Here is a 20,287-nt window from a genome sequence, read left to right as displayed (position 1 = left end):
TATTATTTTCTATTTTGTCAACATCAGATGATAGAATTTTGTATAAGTTTGATAATGACCCGAAAAATGTCTTTCCATATGTAGTGGGAATATAGTTAATGCAACACTATGGAAAAAATACTCCGTAACTTTATCATTTACCATCTATTTACCTTGAGTTCCTTGCTTCCATTTTGTAGTCAATGGCAACCCAAATATATGTAACAATTGGTCAGGTTCGAGGTTGCTCATCAACCTACATCATCCGGTTGTTGAGAAGTTTAAGACTTAGTAAGTTTGCATTATGATTTCACAATACATTGTTAGAGTAACTTATTATTTCACAGTCCGATTTGATTGTTTTTTGACCATGTTTCTTAATTGTTGTCATGACTTTAACACTTCTCAAGCTCAGAGTCAAATTTCAGTTAAAACTTAAGTCAGAGTTCGACTTCTTCTCAACGTACTTCGTACAACCATTTTTCCAAACTGTCACATGTTAGGCCAATTGCTGAATTTATAAACTTAGTAAATGTCTGCTTTTTTTATGCACAAACATGCTTTGAGTTTTTTTACGCACAAATTAAAAATACATATTGCATTATTCTTTATTTCATGTGCATAATTTGTGTTAGGAAACATAGTGCATCACTATTTGAAAAACAACTAAATTCAATCATAACCAGTTTGGATTGTATTATGAGAGTTGCACCAAATGTTCGAAGACATCAATGTCAAATGGTGTTGGCTATATATGCACATGCGGAAGTGATGCTTAATTTTCATTTGTTTCAACAATGTTAATTGGTCAACGGGGTGCATATAACGTACATGCATGCATTTATCTAGACTTTATAGGAAGATAATATGATGATAAATTAGAAGTCATGTTACATTTTCTTTAGCTTAAAATCAGTTATGCTACCTTTATTTTATAAATTATATGTAACTATATTCACATACATCTTATCCATGTAAATATGCATTAGACTAATATTGCAGTTATTTTCCTGTTTAGTATTTCCCAAACGAGGTGTCAAGAACAATTCTGAAAGGAAAGCACAAAACAATCACTCTCATTGATGACCAGACACGGTATAACTGTCATCTTATTACCGCCGATAGAGCAAGCTATGAAAATTATTTGGGTGGGTAGTGGTTCAATTTCTGCAGATAACGAGTGATGGAAGAAGGTGGTAAGCTCATCTTTGATCTCGAAAAGTCGCAGAAGAACTTGCAAATTCGAGTTGTTCCAAAGTAGATCTTTGTTGTTGAACTATTTTAACTTCGACTATTTTGATGTATCGCTTTGGACTATAGTCGTAAACTATCTTGACTTTGGGATGTAATTTGTTCTTTTCATTTTGTCTGATGTAAGTATTGGCAAAAATTCCTTTTTGGTTAGTCTATGAAACTTGCAATCTCTTTTATAAACCTAACTATTATGTAACGTTAATCTGTACATTGTTGGTTCCTTCATTGGTTCCAATTAGTATCATGTTAATTGTAATGTTGTTTTCTTAATCTCTTGAGAAAAATAAAACATGCTATTTTCCTACAATAAATCTTTACAATGCTGTGGTAAATGTTTTAGAAATGTACATATATATAACTTCTAATTAACACTGCAATTTGTTTTGTACCTAGCACTTCTCAAATGAGATATCAATGACATTTCTAAAAGGAACACAGAAAACAATCACACTCATCGACAAACAAGCTCAAAAAAGGTATAAGTGTCGCTTGATAACGGCAAAGAGAGCAAGTTACAAAAAATACTTAGGCGACCAATGGTTCAAATTTTGCCGAGAACATATGTTAGAGGTAGGTGATAAGTTAATTTTTTTATCTAGAGAAGCCACCTAAAAATATGCACGTTCAAGTCGTTTCCAAATAAAGATTTGGTGTTCATGATCCGCACTTTCAACATATCACCTTAACTTTAATCCTAGACTAGATTATCTTCACTCACTGATGCTACTTCTTTGTTTGATTTCATTTGATGTAAATATGGGTATTACAACAAAACTCTTTTTTATAATTTTGGATAATATGTAAATTCACACATCATTGATTCCTTTATTGGTTCCAATAGTTTTCATCCTAAATATTATGTCAATTCCTAATCTCATAAACTGATTATATGCTCTCTTAATCAGCCCATACATATTTTATGATGAATTTCAATGTTCCGTCGTTTTAACATCTCTTCTTTCAAAGAATTTTTTTATCGAATACGTTATTGAACCCGTGCGAAACACGAATTTGTAACTAGTTTGAGAGATGAAAAAAATGTACGTAAAACTTCTTGGGCTGCAACATGAAGCAGGAAAGAAAAGACATAAAATCATAATATAATTAGCAAACTTGAGAATTGTAGTCATGTTTCTTCTCCTTTAAATGTAACAAGATAGAAAATTGTTTGACCATTTCTTAGTAGACAAATACCTTTTTTACATGATATGTGAGAGTTAACTTAAAATCAGGTTCTGCAGAAATCGTGGTACGATGGTTGGGCAACGTGGCACGATTGGAGGTTTAAGTTTTGAGGCAAGTCATTGGATTTTTCGTGGCACGATGGTACGTAGGCAGCGAATAACATAAACGTATTTTTGGGTGCAGATTTGTTCCAAATTTTAAGCAATACTTTTACTATAAATATAGACATTGTATCAGAGTAAACTTTGAGATAGAAGGAGCTGAAACAAGGGTTTAGAAAGGCAACAACAAAACTAGAGTTTGTATAGAGTTTGTCTCTTTGGAACAAACACTAGGGTTTGTGAGTTGATTCATGTAACGCCCTAGTTATTTATTTAATTATTTTATTATGTGGAGTATATATATATTATTATATATGATGTTTGGTGATTTATGCGGAGTATGTATATGCATATGTTTATATTTATATGTGTGATTTTGGTTGATTTATATGGTGTATTATTTTATTATATGGTTTATGTAATAATAATTAGAATATGTGAGAAATAATAATTATTTTGGAGTTTGGGAAGTTATTTAATATTTATTAGAATTTATGGGGAGCTAAGTAAAAATTAAGGGAGTTAAGTTAAGGGGAGTTAAGAAAATAGAAGTTAGAAAGCATTGTACGTGAAAACTGTCAAGTTGGGAGAAAAGGGAGAGAAAACCAGGAACAAGGGAGAAGAACCAAGAGAATTCTTTTGCTGTGCATTTTTCAATTCTAAACTAAGGTAAGGGTGAGGTTTGCTTCAGTAGTATAGACATTAATCTCTGATTTTGAATTTATCAGGTTTTGGTGAGAATGGGAAAAAAATGGGTTTTTGATTTTGATTCCTAAAATTAGAAATGTATAGGAACCATGTTGTTTTGGACTTAGTTGTGTTCTGGGCGATTTTAGGATTGCATAACATTACTGTAGCCTGTTTTGGGGTTTGGATTGGAAAAAAATGGGATTTTTGATGAAAAACTACAAAATTCACGATTCTGGAACTGTCACGATTCGCCCTGGCGAAGTCATTTTCGCCTGGCGAAATTTCGCCATTCCCTCGCCATTGGTTCGCCCTGGCGAAAGTGTCCAGAAAGTTTCCCGAGAACACTGCCTTAGTTCGCCATTTCACCGCCTTTTGTTCGCCCTGGCGAAAGTGCCCAGGAGCTTTCCGCCTTACGCTCGCCTTTGGCTCGCCATGGCGAGTAGCCTTGTTGTTGAATTTCGCCTGGCGAGGTTAGTAGTCCGCCTGGCGAAAATACCCAGAACTGAACCATAAATTTGAGTTTTGTATATTCAGTTATACGCATTGTTTGATTGATTCTTTTGACTGTGCTAATGGTTATATATGACTATATTATTTACCAAGAGCATGATTGTATGTTGAGTGATGATTCATGTATATTTACACTTAAATAAATCCTATAAATTGTTGGTGTTGTTTTGAGGGTTGTTGTTGTTTGTTTTGAGCATAGTTATGTTTAATTGTGCATTATTCTGGAATGCTGGGTTTCTGGTTATGATGTTGCTGATGGTTTGAAATGTATGCTAAATATTGAATCATACATGTTGTTTAAGTGGAGTCACATGGAGTTGCATTGCATGGTCAGTTGTATGTAGATATACACAAGTAGGTCCATTGCATATGCATAAAACAGCGGTGAGGGCTTCGGTCCTGGAGTACTAGTTGCTCAACAGCGGTGAGGGCTTCGGTCCTGATGAATGCTTTAACCATTCAAAAGCGGTGAGGGCTTCGGTCCTGATTGGTACCACATGCATAATGCATTTCATTAAGAAGTCTAAGATGGTGTCTTAGCAGTGGTCATGTCATTTGCATGAGTCTTGGTTGTTGTTCGGTTTTATCTGATGTTGATGTTGATGTTGAATATACATTTATTCATATATATTCATTGTGATCTTGATGTGTTGTTGATGTTATTGGTAATATGTACATTGTATACATACTTGCGAAATGGATTATTACGGTGATGTTGTTGTGGCTTGTGAATTAAATATTGATATTTACAAGATTAATATGTTTGAAGTAATAGGGTGTTAGATTCATTTGATGATTTTAATATCTATATTTATTGTTGTGAATCTCACCCCTTCTGCTTGAAAATGTTGCCCTTCCTATGGGTAACTTGCAGGTGATCCTGAGTAGTAGGTGGTGGCTCAAAGTCGTGTCTAAGGCTCTGATACGTGGGATGGGAATTATCATTTTTTTGTTATTGTTGCTTTTCCTTTCCATGTATCAAATTTTGGAACTTATGGTGTGGAGCCTTTTGTTGTCTTTGAACTATGATGTTGAATTATGTTAAGGCCTTTAATGCCTTAGACTATTGTTGGATGTTCAGGAGATTATGGATTTTGAAAACTATTCCGCTGCTATGTTTTCATATATATGAGTTGATTTGATTAAATAGTTTTATTTTCTATTTAAGAATTTTGAAATGACGTGTAGCATGCCCGTTTGTGGGATTACTCTGATGTTTATATGCTATTTTATTGCTTTTGGGTAACGGGGTGTTACAATTCACCTTGGGAAACACTATTAGGATTGAGTCTCTTGGTTACAGGAAGAGATTGAGACTTTGGGTAGAATTAGGCGGGAGACTTATTCTTGTAACCCATTGATATCTCTTTTGTAAGGTTACTCATCATTATAGAGAAACGGAGGGCTGCTCTCTTCCCCATACTAGGTCAATTTGGACCGAACTGAATCAACAAATTCTTTTATGTTCTCTCTTCTTTTCTCTCTCGCTGTTTTCTACTTTTTGCTTGTGTTTATAATTGTTCCATACACTTTGTTTTGATTGCTTGACTATCCCTTGCTCCATACATCGAATTTGTTATTGGTATATTTTCTCATCGAATTCACAACAGGATAATCAATAGGCACTATAAATAATAATTAAATAATTAAATATCTCTTGATTGTAATATTATTATTTTTTACCCACTTTCATTTTCCTTTGTTTTGGCTTTTCATGATAGAAACAGGCTTGGCGCCGTCGGACGGTGATTTAAAGCCTGTCAATATGGTTGTCCAACTTGCACATGAATTTCTTTTTCAATGTCAAGAAGTGCGGTCTAGACTAGCAGCATCGATACAGCACCAGCAACAACATATAGAAGCTTGGCAACTACCAAATGAGGATTTCATGAAATGGAATGTAGATGCGGCAATGTTTGAGGCGCAGAGGTGTTTTTGTATTGGCATGTATATTCAGAATTCTAGGGACCATTTCTTAAAGGCAGCCCCACTCCTCAAGAAGCGAAAGCAATGGAACTACGTCATGCGCAATTTCTTGGCTTGGTAAATTAGGTCTATCAAAGGTGTTTATAGAACTAGATTGTAAGCTAGTGGATGATAGCATAGTTCATAGGAATACCAATTTAACAAGTACCGCTTTTCGTTGATTATGTGTTTATCTAAGGCAAGACCAAACTAGTTTGGTATTTCGGGGAAAATAAAAATAGATTTTATTTAATTAATTGACAGATAGAGACCAAAACGACGGTTTTCGTTGACCTTCGTCACTCACTTAATTTTGCGCTAATTAAATAGTAACGAGAAAAATAAAACTTTTGTAAAAAATATTGAATAAGAGACATTGATTGCTTTCGCAATACGTTGTCGGAAGTTTTAGGTAAGCTACTCCCTAGTTTCGTAGTGTATAGTTACAAATTTAAAAATTTCCTTTTCTTAATTCAATAAATTCTTAATGAAAAGAAAAGAAATGTTTTCGCTTTAACCTTCTCAATTAAAAATCTAAATTTTTCTAAGTTATATGTCGTTTTTGCTCTTTTGATGCGTAAACAATATATCGGTGTCTCTACTTTCGTAGTAAATTTTTTTAATTGCAAAACAAAAAATTTCAAAACAAATATTTAAATTCTCGTTACAATAAAAAGGACGCGCAGATTACACGAGTTTCGTCGGTACAACAGTCCTTTCGTTTTGAACTCAATTTAGACTACTCACTAATAATTAAATTATGCACTAAAATTACTTATGCAGAATTCATATTAAAAAGCAAATAAAAGAGACGAACCTGGTAATGAAGGAAACTTTAACTAAGAATAGGTGCGACTAGAAATCAATATTCTTTGATTGGGAATTTAAATGGAGGTAACAAGCAATTGGAATTATACGTAGCAACAATAAATCTTAATAGGGATTGGAATTTAATTGACAAAGCAATTGAAACTAACAATAATTAGAATTAAAGAATCGTAGAACAAAAGTTCTCTAGGTTCTCTAATATCCAATAGCTAGCGTGAATGAAATGGAAAAATAATTGCAATTAGAAACGTGAATGAACAATAGCAATGGCAGCGTGTGCAAAGAATAAAGCAACAATTGAAACTTTGAATTAAATTGAAAGTAATTTGCAGAACCTATTTAAAATAAATACTGCAGACGAGCCTGTTTGAAACACTTTCCAAAAAATTCTTTTTTAATTTTTAAAAACTTGAAATTTTAAAAAAAATTTGCTAAACTATTTTTTAAAATTACAGTTTTGGAAACTGTTTTGAATTTTTTAGTTTTGGGGACTAAAACTAAAACATATAAAAAGGGTAACTATTGTGAGAAGAGAACTTGTATATTTCAAAAACTGAAAACAAAAACTATTTCAAACAAGCTCTAAGGTTTTTGAAACTGTGATGGCTCAAGATTTTCACAACTGAGTGTCTCAATGTCTTTTTATAGTTTAATTCTTCATTCTTGGCAAAAAAAAAAAGGTTAAAGATTGTTACGCTTGAAACGTCGGTCAAGATTTCTTTCTTTTCCTCCTTTTTCTTCACTTTTCCTTTTTCCACCCTATGTTCCTGAAACAAATCAAAATACGAGCAATTCACGTGCAAAACACAATAATTGGCTCTAAAATAAATGGAACACAAACTATTTAGGCAGTGTATTTTGCATATTATCACCTCCACTAAGTAAAGAGGTTGTATGAGACACCAATCTGTTCCATGAAACATTGCTTATCGGAGGATCCTTAATGTTGATGGTATGCTTCTTTGAAAGAGTAACCTTCACCTGGATTTTGATTCCAAATCCAAGCATTTTTTAACATTTGAAAGTGATGTTAGCCAAAGGATTTTGATTTTTTTTAACTTAAGGGATGAAAATGGACTGCAAAAACCTAAAGGACAATGAGTGTAATTTAGTTTATCTTTTAAAATCCTTATTTTGGATCACCGTTAATTATATATTTATACTTTATCTCGTAACATTTAAAATTATATAATAGTTTGTTGAATTTTTTTTTTTTGATCATCTTCTGCGAGCAATTCCAGAGGTTATCTTTCGAATATGATAGAACTACAAAAGATATTAAAACTCTCCTCTCCAGAGATTTAATATTGCTGCATTTTCATGGATGAATTCAAACCCAAGACCATTGGTTAATCCGGAGAAGAACACTTACAATGTCATCCAAGTGTTTTTGGATTGCTCAACAAAGTTTAAGAACGAAGAATTTGATTAATTTTTTTCAGATAAAAAATTTCAAATTAAATGAATTTCAATTGAAGTATTTGATTTGTTATTTCTCTAAAGTTTCCAATTACCTATCCAAAAATACATTATGATATTATATGATAAAGAAGAGGTAAAGTAAGGGAAGGATTTGGAAGGAGGGGAGAGAAATTACACTTGTTTAGGAGTGTTTTTAAGAAGACTAATTCAAAGCGATCTATAATAAACTAACACGGTGAGAATAACGTCAATGCTATATGAATCTGAAAGGATATTCTTGTGTGTGTGTGTGGTGTGTGAGGTCAACGAAGGTTGAAAACTGGTTAAACAAACACTAAGAAAAAAGTGAGCATCACTCACTAGCTAGCTAGTTCCTAACCCAATAGCTATAGTAACAGAGGAATAGTTCAAATGTTTATTTATTTTTTTCTTTTGGCTTAAATAGGTTTTTCATCTTGTAAATATAGATCATTTGAATTTTCGTCCCTGAAGTTACTAATATTTCCATTTTGCCATTGCAAATATTAATCATTTGAAAAATAGTCATAATTATATTTGATTAGTAACTTTTGGGATGAAAATTCAAATGACCTATATTTGCAAGGACGAAAAACCTTTTTAAGCCAACCACCTCGCCCAATCATCACTTGCCACATGGGCACCATGTCGCTAATGACAGCCCACCTCAGCAAAAAAAACCTAATTAGGACCAAAATTCAAATTATTAAATTTTGCAGTGACAGATTGAAAGGATTAATAACTTTAAGGACGAAAATTCAAATGACCTATATTTACAAGGACAAAAGACTTATTTGTGCTTTTTTTTTTCTTCTTCCAATAAAAGCTTACTTATCTTGGCTTTGATTAACTCGTTTTAATCTAATCTAATGTGATTCATAATCTAATCAACACATATTTGTCCCATTATTAAAAGTATGAAGTGCTAAACATGCCAAAAATGCCAAATGGTCAGGGGCATCTACATTTACCATTGGATTCTCACTCAACTTGTTTTGTTTTTCAATTTTTAATTCTTGTAATGAGATAAGAAAATATACTTTTTTGACAAAAGAGTAATATTTTCTAAGAGGTTAAAGAATGCTTCAAATAGCCTTGACCCAGCAAGGAGCATGTATGATTTACAATTAAAAAACTATAAACTGACATTCAATCAATTCAAATTAACTATCATTAATAAAAAAAAAAAATAAGGGTCATGTTAGAGCACATGTTAAGGAACTCAAAAAGAATAATTTTATATTGGAAAATATAATAGTTTAACTTTTAATAAGTTGAATGTACGACTTTTGATACATATATTTTTATTATGAGTTCCTTGTTCTTGAAGACACACGTTAACATTTACCAATAAAAAATTGAATTGTTTTGTGTTTAAAGTTGCACACTAAACGAACTCTGAGTAGGTGACCATATTTCACAGCATGGTCCATGATTTACATAAGAAAAACAACATCTATATTAAATTACAACTAGTTTTGAACTCAAGTTCGCACCATAGTTTTGTATTGTATGAACCATCATAGTTACTTTGGTTTTAAATGGAGTGTGATTGTTTATAAACTACCTTAAGGTAAATACGCTTCGGTACAAGGACGGATCCACTGATTATCATATTTAGTTATTTGGCCTAACAGTAAATGGTCAATTATCGTGTAGTGCGTAAAATCATTAATATAAAAATGGTTGCTGGGAATCAAACCAGTGACAGGTTGATAAAATGGATACTTCTAAACTGTTTCGCTGCTGCATTTATTTTGTCATAAGTTAGATTTATTAGTACATATACTTTCTTCAATGTTTTGCCACACCCCCTATTCGGTGCATTGTTTGTTTCGATTGTTGTATATGCATCATTAGTTTCTCTTTTGTAAAAGATTTCTCGATAGATAGATGAATTATTTAGGTGTTGATTAATTTTGGTAGATAAATGGTTGAATATTAGAATTATAGTGTTGGAGCAAGACAACAATGTTTGAAGACCTTCTTAAAAAAATAATGCTTTAAATCAGGTTCAACCAATTTAAATGTAGCATTCTCTTTCTAACAGTATCATTAACATTTACTCTTTTATAGATTTTACTTAATAAAAGAGTGGATATTAAAAAAACAATCATAACATTGTCTCGGTTCAACATGTTTAAAGTAATTGAACAATGACTTAGATATCTCTTTAATTTATATCAAGTTCGATTATAAAGTTATTACAAGTAGCAAAGCACCCCGAGAGATTAACGTCAATTTTAAAATTATGTTAAGTGTTTCATATCGAGTAGATAAAAGAATTATACGTTGATATAGTTTTATAGCGTGCTCAATAAACATCATAATTTTCTTGCAAAAATATAAATTTGACATTTGTATGTACTCAACGGAAATATATTTTTTCCAGAGAATTATATGGTAAATGAATATCTTTTAAAAATTCTTGTTCGAAATCGTCCAATCAATTATTAATTTATGCTTGCTTTTGCAATACTTAATTTATGTGTTTGATTAATATCGTTGCATAATTGGTTCAATATTGAAGTTATTGTGTTAAAAAATAATATATATCTGAATTGCATATAATCAAAACATCATGCAGAAGAGATTTGACCGTCCGATTTAAATTAAACTGTCCAAATTTAAAATTGGTTTATTCTTAATATTTAAACTGCTTTAAATCTCGATTGTCCGATCATAATTGTCGAACAAACCATTCTTATCTGCATGACTGCATGCAATCCAAATCTATTTAGAAAGACACCAATATTTTTAAAAAACCACAGTTCAATTAGTTTAATCTTGAACTAGCATGATCTGCAATTTGTTTATTAAAACAATTTTGACTACAATTTTGTCTCATTTTATATGGATTAAAGTCGTTGAACATGATCCAAATGCCTTGTTAGTTTGATGTTTGACTCAATTTCTAAAACATTGCAAAGAAACAAAACTCACGTGGACAAGTCTCTGGGCAGACCCTCATGAATGTGATTCCTCTTGAAGTATAGTATTTGAACACCCATGAATTACTAACAACATTGATATTTGAACACCCCTTATATACACTTGTTTAATAATGTTCTCTCTCCCTCTCCCTCTCCCTCTTCCTCTCTCTTTCCATATTATTCCATCCGTCTCAAAATAATTGTTTTTTTAGCATTTTTCTGTCTCAAAATAATTGTCATTTTAAAATACCGATGTAGCATTTATTATTTTTTCCATCATTATACCCTTACTTATTAAATTTCATTTAACTTAACTACTCCACTAACTACAATTACTCAGAGTATTTTAGTAAATAATACTAATTTTATCATTGAAATCAACACAATTAATCATTTTCTTAAAAATTATACATAAACTTTAAACGACTACTATTTTGATACAGATAGCATATCATATATATCATATCATTCTCTAGATCTTTCTCTTTAATGTGTCATTGAAGTATTTGAGTGTCAATCAAACATCTACATTTTGCAAATATAGAGATGAGTTACTAAAATGTGGTGACCAAATATTGCAAAACATTTAAAAAAAATAACTACGACGATATGTTAAAAAATAACTACAATGATATTTAAAATTTCACATTAAGTAGATGAAAGTGAGCAATACATACTCAAATCAAAAAGCTAGCCTGCCTATATCTCGAAAATTGTTGTTTGCACTCATGTGAAAGCTAAGAAACACCATAAAATGACGAATTTAACTCTAATTTTCTTCGACAGTTAACTACCGCCGATAAAAATTCATCTGCAGTTTTTTTTTTAGAGGAATAAACTTTTACATTTCATTTATCAAGATATGTTCAATACAATGTGTTATTGTATCCATCTGCAGTTAACTACCGATGAAGTTATTTTAGTATTTTAACGGTGTTTCTCAACATCCTTTAATGTGGGAACAACATTATTCCTATGACTCTCCTCACACGCTTAATTCCAAACAATGTGACAACCGTCCTCAATTTATTTATACCATAGTTTAATTGTGTTAGTTACTATTCACACATTATCTTTTATCCTTTTCCCAATAGTATATAACCCGCCAAGCTGGACTTTGACAATTGACATTGAATAGCTAAATTCACTTCTTGACCCATATCGAACTTTAGGTGCACACCAACACAACACTCACTCTTCTATATATTCCTTCCACAACCCCCTTTCAACTTTCATAAACATATTCCTTCCATAACTCCCTTTCAACTTTCATAACACCATACAAACCATACACAAACCAAGTACAAGAAAAATAGTAGGAAACCATTATTTTCCATATTCCTAACTACATATCATATATCTAATACCAAACCGTTGTTCTCAACTTTGTTCATCAAAAAATGGGTGTTGTACGTACATGTGCAATTAAGAGATCAGAGCTTGATATTTTTCACCGAAATCTAGTGGCTGCCGCCGGCATACACCGGAGAAAAGACGATGAAGGATTAAGAAAAAACAAACTATTTTCCTCTTTAGATGATGAAGATGTTGGAAAAACCTTGGTTTGTGTCACTAGTGGTGTTTCCTATTTGGGTCTTGCTTTGGTCAACCATCTTTTGGTCTTAGGTTATTCTGTTCGAATAATTGTTGACAACCCAGGTTGGTTTCTCTTTCTTAATTTCTTCAAAATTTCATTTTTCTTAATCTATGAAAAAAAACTAGTTCTTTGATTTGTTCCAGATTCATGTCCTTATTTGTTTAAGGTTTATAGTTGTTCTTTATGTTTTTCTTAGTTCACGTGTTTTTCTTTGAAAAAGAAAAAATTATCTCAAAGAGTCGAACAATGAAATTTACACACATTAAGTGTGAAGAAGAGGGTATTGCAGTCGTCACAACATATTAAATATTTTTACAATATTTTATCATCTGAGCTAAATTGCGGAAAAAATGAAAAACAATTTATTCATGAGGGGTGTTGAGTAAAAATAGTTTTCACAGCATATGATTTTCATTTCATGGTAGGTGAGAGCAAGAAAATGTGAATAATAATATGGAAACATATGCAAGATGATTAAAATAAAACAAAATTGTTAGTTGGTGGCAATTGGCAAAGTGACAATGTTAGTTTATCTTGATATGAAATATGGTTTAAAATGTTAGTAAATTTATGTGGGTAGGTATGATAGAAATAGAGGGAAATTCAGCAAAAGATGAACCACAAATTCCAACAACTTCGTAGGGTTTTATTTTGTCAAACTTTAGAATTAAAATTAGTGGTCCTCATGACATTTTTTTTCTCCTTATTTACTACTTTATAGAATGTAGATGTGGATGTTTGTGAGTTATCCTTGCTGTTAATGTTATCTTTTTGTTACATTAAGGTAGAGTTTGAAAGAAAATTACAATTTATGATATATTTTTTTTAGATTGATAAATAACTAAAATTTAAAAAGTATACAAAACATTGATAACTTTTATATAAACTCATTCATTGTGAGTTTATATAAATTTATACAAAACATTATTATATAAATTTTATACAAAACATTATTCTTTTATGCAATGTTTGTTTTTGTATTATATAAATTTTTCTTCTTTTTGTTTGGTTGAACTTTTTTCTTCTTCTTTTTGTCATTGTCTTCAATGTGATTTATGAAGTTTATCAAATAAAATAATAATTTTATGAAATCTGTTTAGTAAATAAAATTTAATTTTTATTTAAGGTCAACTTAATATTTTGGTCTGTCAAAAAAATAAACTAAACATTATACGGCACAGCATGTGACATATGTGACTATGTGAGTGTGGTGTAGGGTACACGTAGGGCCATTTTTCTCAACTTTTTTGGTCTTTATTGTACGTACATATGTATAAATTTCAAATTCCAAATTATAATATGAAGAATGCATGTCACATTTTTATTATTTTTTTATTTATGATGATATACGAATACGACCATGCATATTGATTATTCAAGTCTCCAATTTTGAATAAGAATTAGTCTCTTCTTTGAGAGATATTTTTTGACGGATCTTTCTTGAGAGATATGTATACTTAAAAATAGCCGACTTATATTATATATATATCCATATAGTTTCTACGTGTGTGATCATATGGTTTATTTTAATCATGCACTATCTTTTTACTTGTAGTTTATTTATTATTTGTTCACAAACACCCAAAGAGTGTTGCTACGAGAAACTATGATCGGTGAATTAAGATAATTTTTCAAGAGAAACTTTTTGCGTAATGTTTTCATTTTATTTTATTTTTAAATCTTGGGTGTGTAATGTTTTGTAGACTATATAGTATAGTAATTTTTTTTTCTTTTTTAGGGAAAGTGTAGTAAATATTTATTAACACAGCATGAAACGAAAGCTCACGTGATTCACAAAAAAAAAATAAAAAAAATAGTCACATGTTGACTCCAAAAAAAGAGAAACTCACATGTCGATATGACCCCACCTATATCGATTTTTATTTTATTTTATTTCTTTTTCATATAAAATCTCTATAACTAACTTGAAGGAGTAAATAGTCAATTTTTTCCTTGAAATTGTAAGTTTCATCAATTATCCTCTTGAAATTAACAAAACTTCAATTACCCCCCTGAAATTTCACAACGTTAGTCAATTTACCCCCTCCGTCAAAATTTTTCTGTTAGTGAACATGACGTTTTGCAAATATTCCCCTGAAGTTTTGCACTTATGTGCAAAATGCCCCCAAACTTAAAAATTTATATTATTTTTTCTTAAAAACAAACAATGAATAGTTAAATATTAAAACTAACTATTAATTTTGGAATTTTGGAAAACTATATGCATATATACATCAAAATAGGCTCCAAAATGGGGAAAAATATGCATTTTTTAAAGTGACAATAATGGGATGATTTGTGGATTAATATTGGGGGTTGTGTAGTTTAAATGGTTTGAAGAAATTGTTGAAGGAGTTGGAAGAGTTAAAAGACTAAGATGGTGAAGGAGAAAATTTAAATTTAAATCTGATTATTAATTTGTTTATAAACCTCTAAAATAATAATTTGTCTATTAGAAATAACCATTATTGTCACTTTAAAAATACACATTTTTCCCTATTTTGATGTATATATGTATGTAGTTTTTCCAAACTCAAAAATTAATAGTTAGCTTTAATATTTAACTATTAATTGTTTGTTTTTAAGAAAAAAATAATATAAATTTTTAAATTTGGGGGGCATTTTGCACATAAGTGCAAAACTTCAGGGGGGGTATTTGCAAAACGTCATGTTCACTAACAGAAAAATTTGACGGAGGGGGTAAATTGATTAACGTTGTGAAATTTCAGGGGGGTAATTGAAGTTTTGTTAATTTCAGGGGGGTAATTGATGAAACTTACAATTTCAGGGGAAAAATTGACTATTTACTCTAACTTGATGTGTATTTTCCTCTCAAAAATCTTAATGTCTATTTTACTTATTTATCTTTTTTCATATATGTTTACTCCACTTGAATAAACCTTAGATGCCCCCAATGTACATGACTAATCACTTAGTGTTGAGTTTGTGACAGAGAATCAATGTTCGATCTCCACATAACATAATTTTGAAAAGAGCACGAAGAACTTTAAATTAATCAATTTAAAAATATGAGTTGAGATAAGTCTCATAATCGGTTTAAAAGTCTAAAACTTATGAAGATACTTTGGGGGTGGTGAATACTCGAATTATTGTGGCTTCCTACCAAAAAAAAGATTGTAGATGACCATTATATTGAAATAACAAAATATTGAGAAAAATATAAACAATAATTTATGCAAAAAAATTTAAATTATAAAATTAAATTAACAAATTGAGACATTATGAGTTAATTTTTACAGACACTCAATCATATGTAGGATACCCATCATTTGTAACACTAAATGTTAATAATCATAATTCAAGACGTTTATGCTATATTCGAGTTTGAGATAGTGGTACTCCACTAGAAAAATACCAAAATAGGAAATTGAGTAGAAAGCTAGCTAGGTCTACATTAAAATTTATTGTATTATTCGTTTAGGGTAAACATTGTATTTGGAAAAACCAAACAAACTACTATAATTTAAAAGCATCAATGCAGCTCTATTTTTTAGCCTAAATGTTGCTTTCAATGTTTTGTTGTTTACGTGTACGCATTCGAATTGATCTGATATATGATACAGTTGGTTGTAATTAATTAATGTAGGAGACAGAGAGAAATTGAGGGAAATAAGACATGAAGAGATGAGAAATAATTTGGAAATAATAATTGCAAAGCTAAATGATGTTGATAGTTTGGTGAAAGCTTTTGAAGGATGTCGTGGCATTTTTCATACCTCTGCATTTACCGACCCTGCTGGTCTCTCTGGATACACTGTGAGTTTCTTTCTATGTGCTTGTTTGGTTAATTATTTACTTTCTTTTTTCTTTTGTATGCAAGTTATGTTAGTGTTTTAAAAATCGATTTATTTGGCTGATTTAGACAAGGGTACTGGGTCATTAGTCAAACTATTAGTCTATTGGTTAAACCGCGTGATTGAGTCGAATGATTCAACCATGTGACTCGTTTCTATAAAATTGAGTTATATGGTCTAAAGTGGATCAATATTTGTAAATTACTAAAAAACACTAATGTCGACTGACGCGCGGCTCTTAGAAGTAGAAGTTCACAACTCCTTTAATTTTTATGATCAAGAGGTAATTTAATCAAAGTCGATTTGACAAAAAAAAATGTAAAATAAATGAGTTGAGATTTTAAAGATGTTTATTTGTTTCGCCAAATCGATACCTGTAATCTTAAATCTTACAATAAGGAAGACTGCAAACTTCTATTTTCAAATATTAACGCCAATTATCATAAAAGATTTCATATTTTTGAAGTGTTAGTCCATAGGATAGCGGACCACCTATAAAGATGGTCCAACGGCCTTTTGGCAATGTGTACACCCTACCAACCTGACCCTTTGAGGAAAAATTTCTTTTTGTAATAATTATTTTACCCTACCACATAACATGAATGGCACTTTTTGTATTGGGAGACAAGAATTTGATGTAGTAAGAAAGTGGTTATAGTCTTGTAGACTTTGGCCACTAGATGTAGTTCAATAGATTTAGAACAACTCTAACACTATCTTAAAAGTGACAATGTTAAATGACTAGAAACCAACCCAAATTTAATAAGAGTTTAATTATTTGTTATATATTGTGTAGTACTTCAAATATAATAAGGTTTAAAAATCTTCTCTTGAAAATAATTGATTCCTTGCAACTTTAAACTTTTGACATATCATACCTTTACAGCTAGCATGTTAACTTTAACTTGGTGTAATTATTGTGAGAATATCTACAATAGAAAGTGTTACTATGTTATTTTTTGGGTACAAGAAAGTGTTACTATGTATAAGTATATATATCTAATAAGCAATTATTTGTGTATAATATATAGAAATCAATGGCTGAGATTGAAGTCAATGTAACTGAGAATGTGATGGAAGCATGTGCAAGAACACCTTCAATTAAAAGATGTGTGTTCACATCATCACTAGCTGCTTGTATTTGGCAAGACAATGTGAATTCAGACCTTACTACTCCAATTATTAACCATGGCTCTTGGAGCAGTGAATCACTTTGCATAGACAAAAAGGTAAATTTCCTCGACATTAGCACCTCATCTATTTATTTTCTTTTCTTCTTTAGAACATTTCTTCTTTAAAACTAGACTGAACCGATCAGTTCAACTGGTTGAGTTGGAAATCGACCAATTCATATATTGGTTTGATTCCTTTATACCTTATTTGTCATCTGATTCAACCATAATTAAACCGATTGAACCAATTAAAGCATGATTTGAAGGTCTCATCAATTCGATAATGGATCCGATTTTTAAAATATTGCTTTTAATTTTATGGCAGCTATGGTATGCATTAGGCAAGATGAGGGCAGAGAAGGCTGCTTGGAGAATAGCCAATGAAAGAGGTTTAAAACTCACTACCATTTGTCCAGCACTTATCACAGGTCCTGAATTTTGTCATAGGAACCCAACAGCAACAATTGCTTACCTCAAAGGTATTATGTAACCAAAGTCATTGTCCAATTTCTTGTACCAAAAATGTTTTGTTTACATCATACTTTATCATCTTGTTACAACTTAAAATAAATTACTTCTTAAAATTTGTTTATTAGGATTATTAAATATAATATTGAATATATGTGTGAAACATTTACATTATTAGTAAAAAAAAAATGATACAAACTATTAGTAAATTAGTGTACCGTAACCCACTTGGGTTGACCTAGTGGTATTGGCCTGGGACTTGGGAGTATGCTCATCCTCAAGGTTTTAAGTTCGATTCTCTCTGGTGCCAAGTTAGGTGGGTTAATTTAGCTTCTTCAAAAAAAATTAGTGTATAGTTGTAAAATCTAGATGAAAGTTTGCATTGGATCTTTACTAGTAGAAGAACCTAACAATTAAAAATTCAAATGCAGGAGCACAAAAAATGTATTCTAATGGTTTGCTAGCAACAGTTGATGTAAAGAAAGTGGCTGAAGCTCATGCATGTGTGTTCAAGGAAATGAATGAAAATGCTTATGGTAGATACATTTGCTTTGATAATGTAATTGATGCTCAAAGTGAAGCAGAGAAGCTAGCAAAGGATATTGGAATGCCTAAAGAAAAGATATGTGGAGATGCATCAAACATTTCTTTGCAAAGATATGAACTATCGAATAACAAGTTATGCAGACTCATGTCTAGGCCAATTAGGTGCTCTAGTGAGAATTAGATGAAAATCATGGCATGCCTTATGTCCTAAGATTTGGCATTTCTTTCTCTTAGGAGTTGATATGCTTTTTAGGGGTCTATGATGTGGTGTCTCACATGGGTAATATGTAGTTTGTTTAGTAAGGCTTGTATTTATTTATCATCCAATTTTCTTTATATCTTTATTCAATTTTGTTATAAAAAATTAACTTAATGTGTGCGTAGTAAATAGTTTAACCAAGTGGTTGAACTCAAACAATTAACAAACTTTAGTTAAAACTGATTTGAAGCTCCTCGGTTTGATCTTTTTTTTTTTTAAGAAGTTAAAATGGAATATAATAACCAATAAACTTAGTCTCCCTGGCACAAGAAGTGTCCGAAGAGAACTAAGGAAAATTTAACAGTTGATACAACGAAAAACAAAGGAAGAACAGGGGGAAACGTTGCGTGAACAAGCAGCAGAAATATACCGTAACACAATTGAAACTAAAGAACAACTCCCCAAACACAAGAGGGGATTAAGCCACCACATGTAATAATTAAAAGCAAAATTAGGATGAGTTGCCTTCATCCACCAATAAGATTGCAACTTAATTTTGTCTAAAAGGTGATGAATAAAGTCCTCTTGATGTTTAAAAATTCTAGCATTTCTGTCACGCCAAACAATCCAAACACAAGAGAGCCAAATCAAGTAAAAAGTGTTGCATATGTTTTTAAAGAAACCATCCAACAATCTGAATTGAAGTAAATACATTTCAACATAGTGAAACAGTCCTTAACAAAAGCCGATATAAGTACATTCACATAGTTGGACATAGCATGGAGGTCATTGCAAGCCATAAAAATCAACAATGTGTGGGAGGAGATTGTTTTTGTTCTCAATAAGTGACTTCATTTCGATTGTCAACTATATATTATATGTCAAAAGTCTACCAACTTGGGAAGGAAAAGAATACTCTCGTAGACTTCCATTAGGTAAAGAAAATCATCTAGTTCGTGATGGACCACAAATGAGAAAATACTGTCCACATAATCAAATGACATTATATGTTTATGCTTGTTTGATGCTTAAGTAGTTTGTGATTGACCACAAATGAGAAAATAATGTCCACATTATAGGTTACATGGTTAAATCAAATGGCATTATAATGAAAAAGAAAAATGATGTTCCCACATCAAAGGATTCTAGAAAACATCACGAAAATACTAGAATAAGTTCATCGGCAGTTAACTATCGACGGGTTCTAACTGCCAATAAAAATTGGGATTAAATTTGTCATTTCATGATGTTTTTTAATTTTATGCAAAATGTAAACAACAATTTTCAATGAAAAAGGGTTTTCATAAGTTTAATTTTAGCACATTTCAAGTCCACATTGCTATATCCTCAAAACAAAAAAAAAAAAACCACATTGCTATGTATCCTACTTGTTTGAGTTTGGCGAAAATTGCTTGTCTTAATTTGGAAAGCTTGTTTTTCTACGGGATCGCAATAGAATGCAACTTTTTTTTTAAGTCAAGAGATAGGTGAAACATTAATGTGAGTCTGGAGGTAGATACTCCCTTTATTCTATAATGAGTAATCTATTTGATTATTTCACATATCTCACTTTTAATGTTTTTAATTGTTTATTATAAAAATTTG

At 31.0% G+C, this 20,287-nt stretch overlaps 1 protein-coding gene across 1 annotated transcript; it reads left to right on the top strand.

The window, feature by feature from the left end:
• The first annotated feature begins 12,030 nt into the window (after nucleotides 1–12,030).
• LOC25497040 (cinnamoyl-CoA reductase-like SNL6) lies at nucleotides 12,031–18,851 on the top strand. Its single transcript, XM_013596012.3, has 5 exons — nucleotides 12,031–12,544; nucleotides 16,090–16,259; nucleotides 17,329–17,526; nucleotides 17,795–17,948; nucleotides 18,369–18,851. Exons 1-5 carry the CDS (start codon nucleotides 12,286–12,288, stop codon nucleotides 18,662–18,664), a joined length of 1,077 nt encoding a protein of 358 aa, XP_013451466.1. The 5' UTR covers nucleotides 12,031–12,285; the 3' UTR covers nucleotides 18,665–18,851.
• Nucleotides 18,852–20,287: the final 1,436 nt, after the last annotated feature.

The sequence above is a fragment of the Medicago truncatula genome, chromosome 6, assembly GCF_003473485.1.
Source record: "Medicago truncatula cultivar Jemalong A17 chromosome 6, MtrunA17r5.0-ANR, whole genome shotgun sequence".
NCBI classification, from domain to species: Eukaryota; Viridiplantae; Streptophyta; class Magnoliopsida; order Fabales; family Fabaceae; genus Medicago; species Medicago truncatula.
Note: the sequence above shows the minus strand (reverse complement) of the source record. Positions and strands in the feature narration are given on the sequence as shown.

Bases quoted from the DNA above. Each gene is read 5' to 3' on its own strand.
- LOC25497040 (XM_013596012.3), top strand. From the start codon at position 12,286: ATGGGTGTTGTACGTACATGTGCAATTAAGAGATCAGAGCTTGATATT. The intron at 12,545-16,089 runs GTTGGTTTCTCT...TAATTAATGTAG, and splicing joins AATAATTGTTGACAACCCAG to GAGACAGAGAGAAATTGAGG. The intron at 16,260-17,328 runs GTGAGTTTCTTT...TATAATATATAG, and splicing joins CTGGTCTCTCTGGATACACT to AAATCAATGGCTGAGATTGA.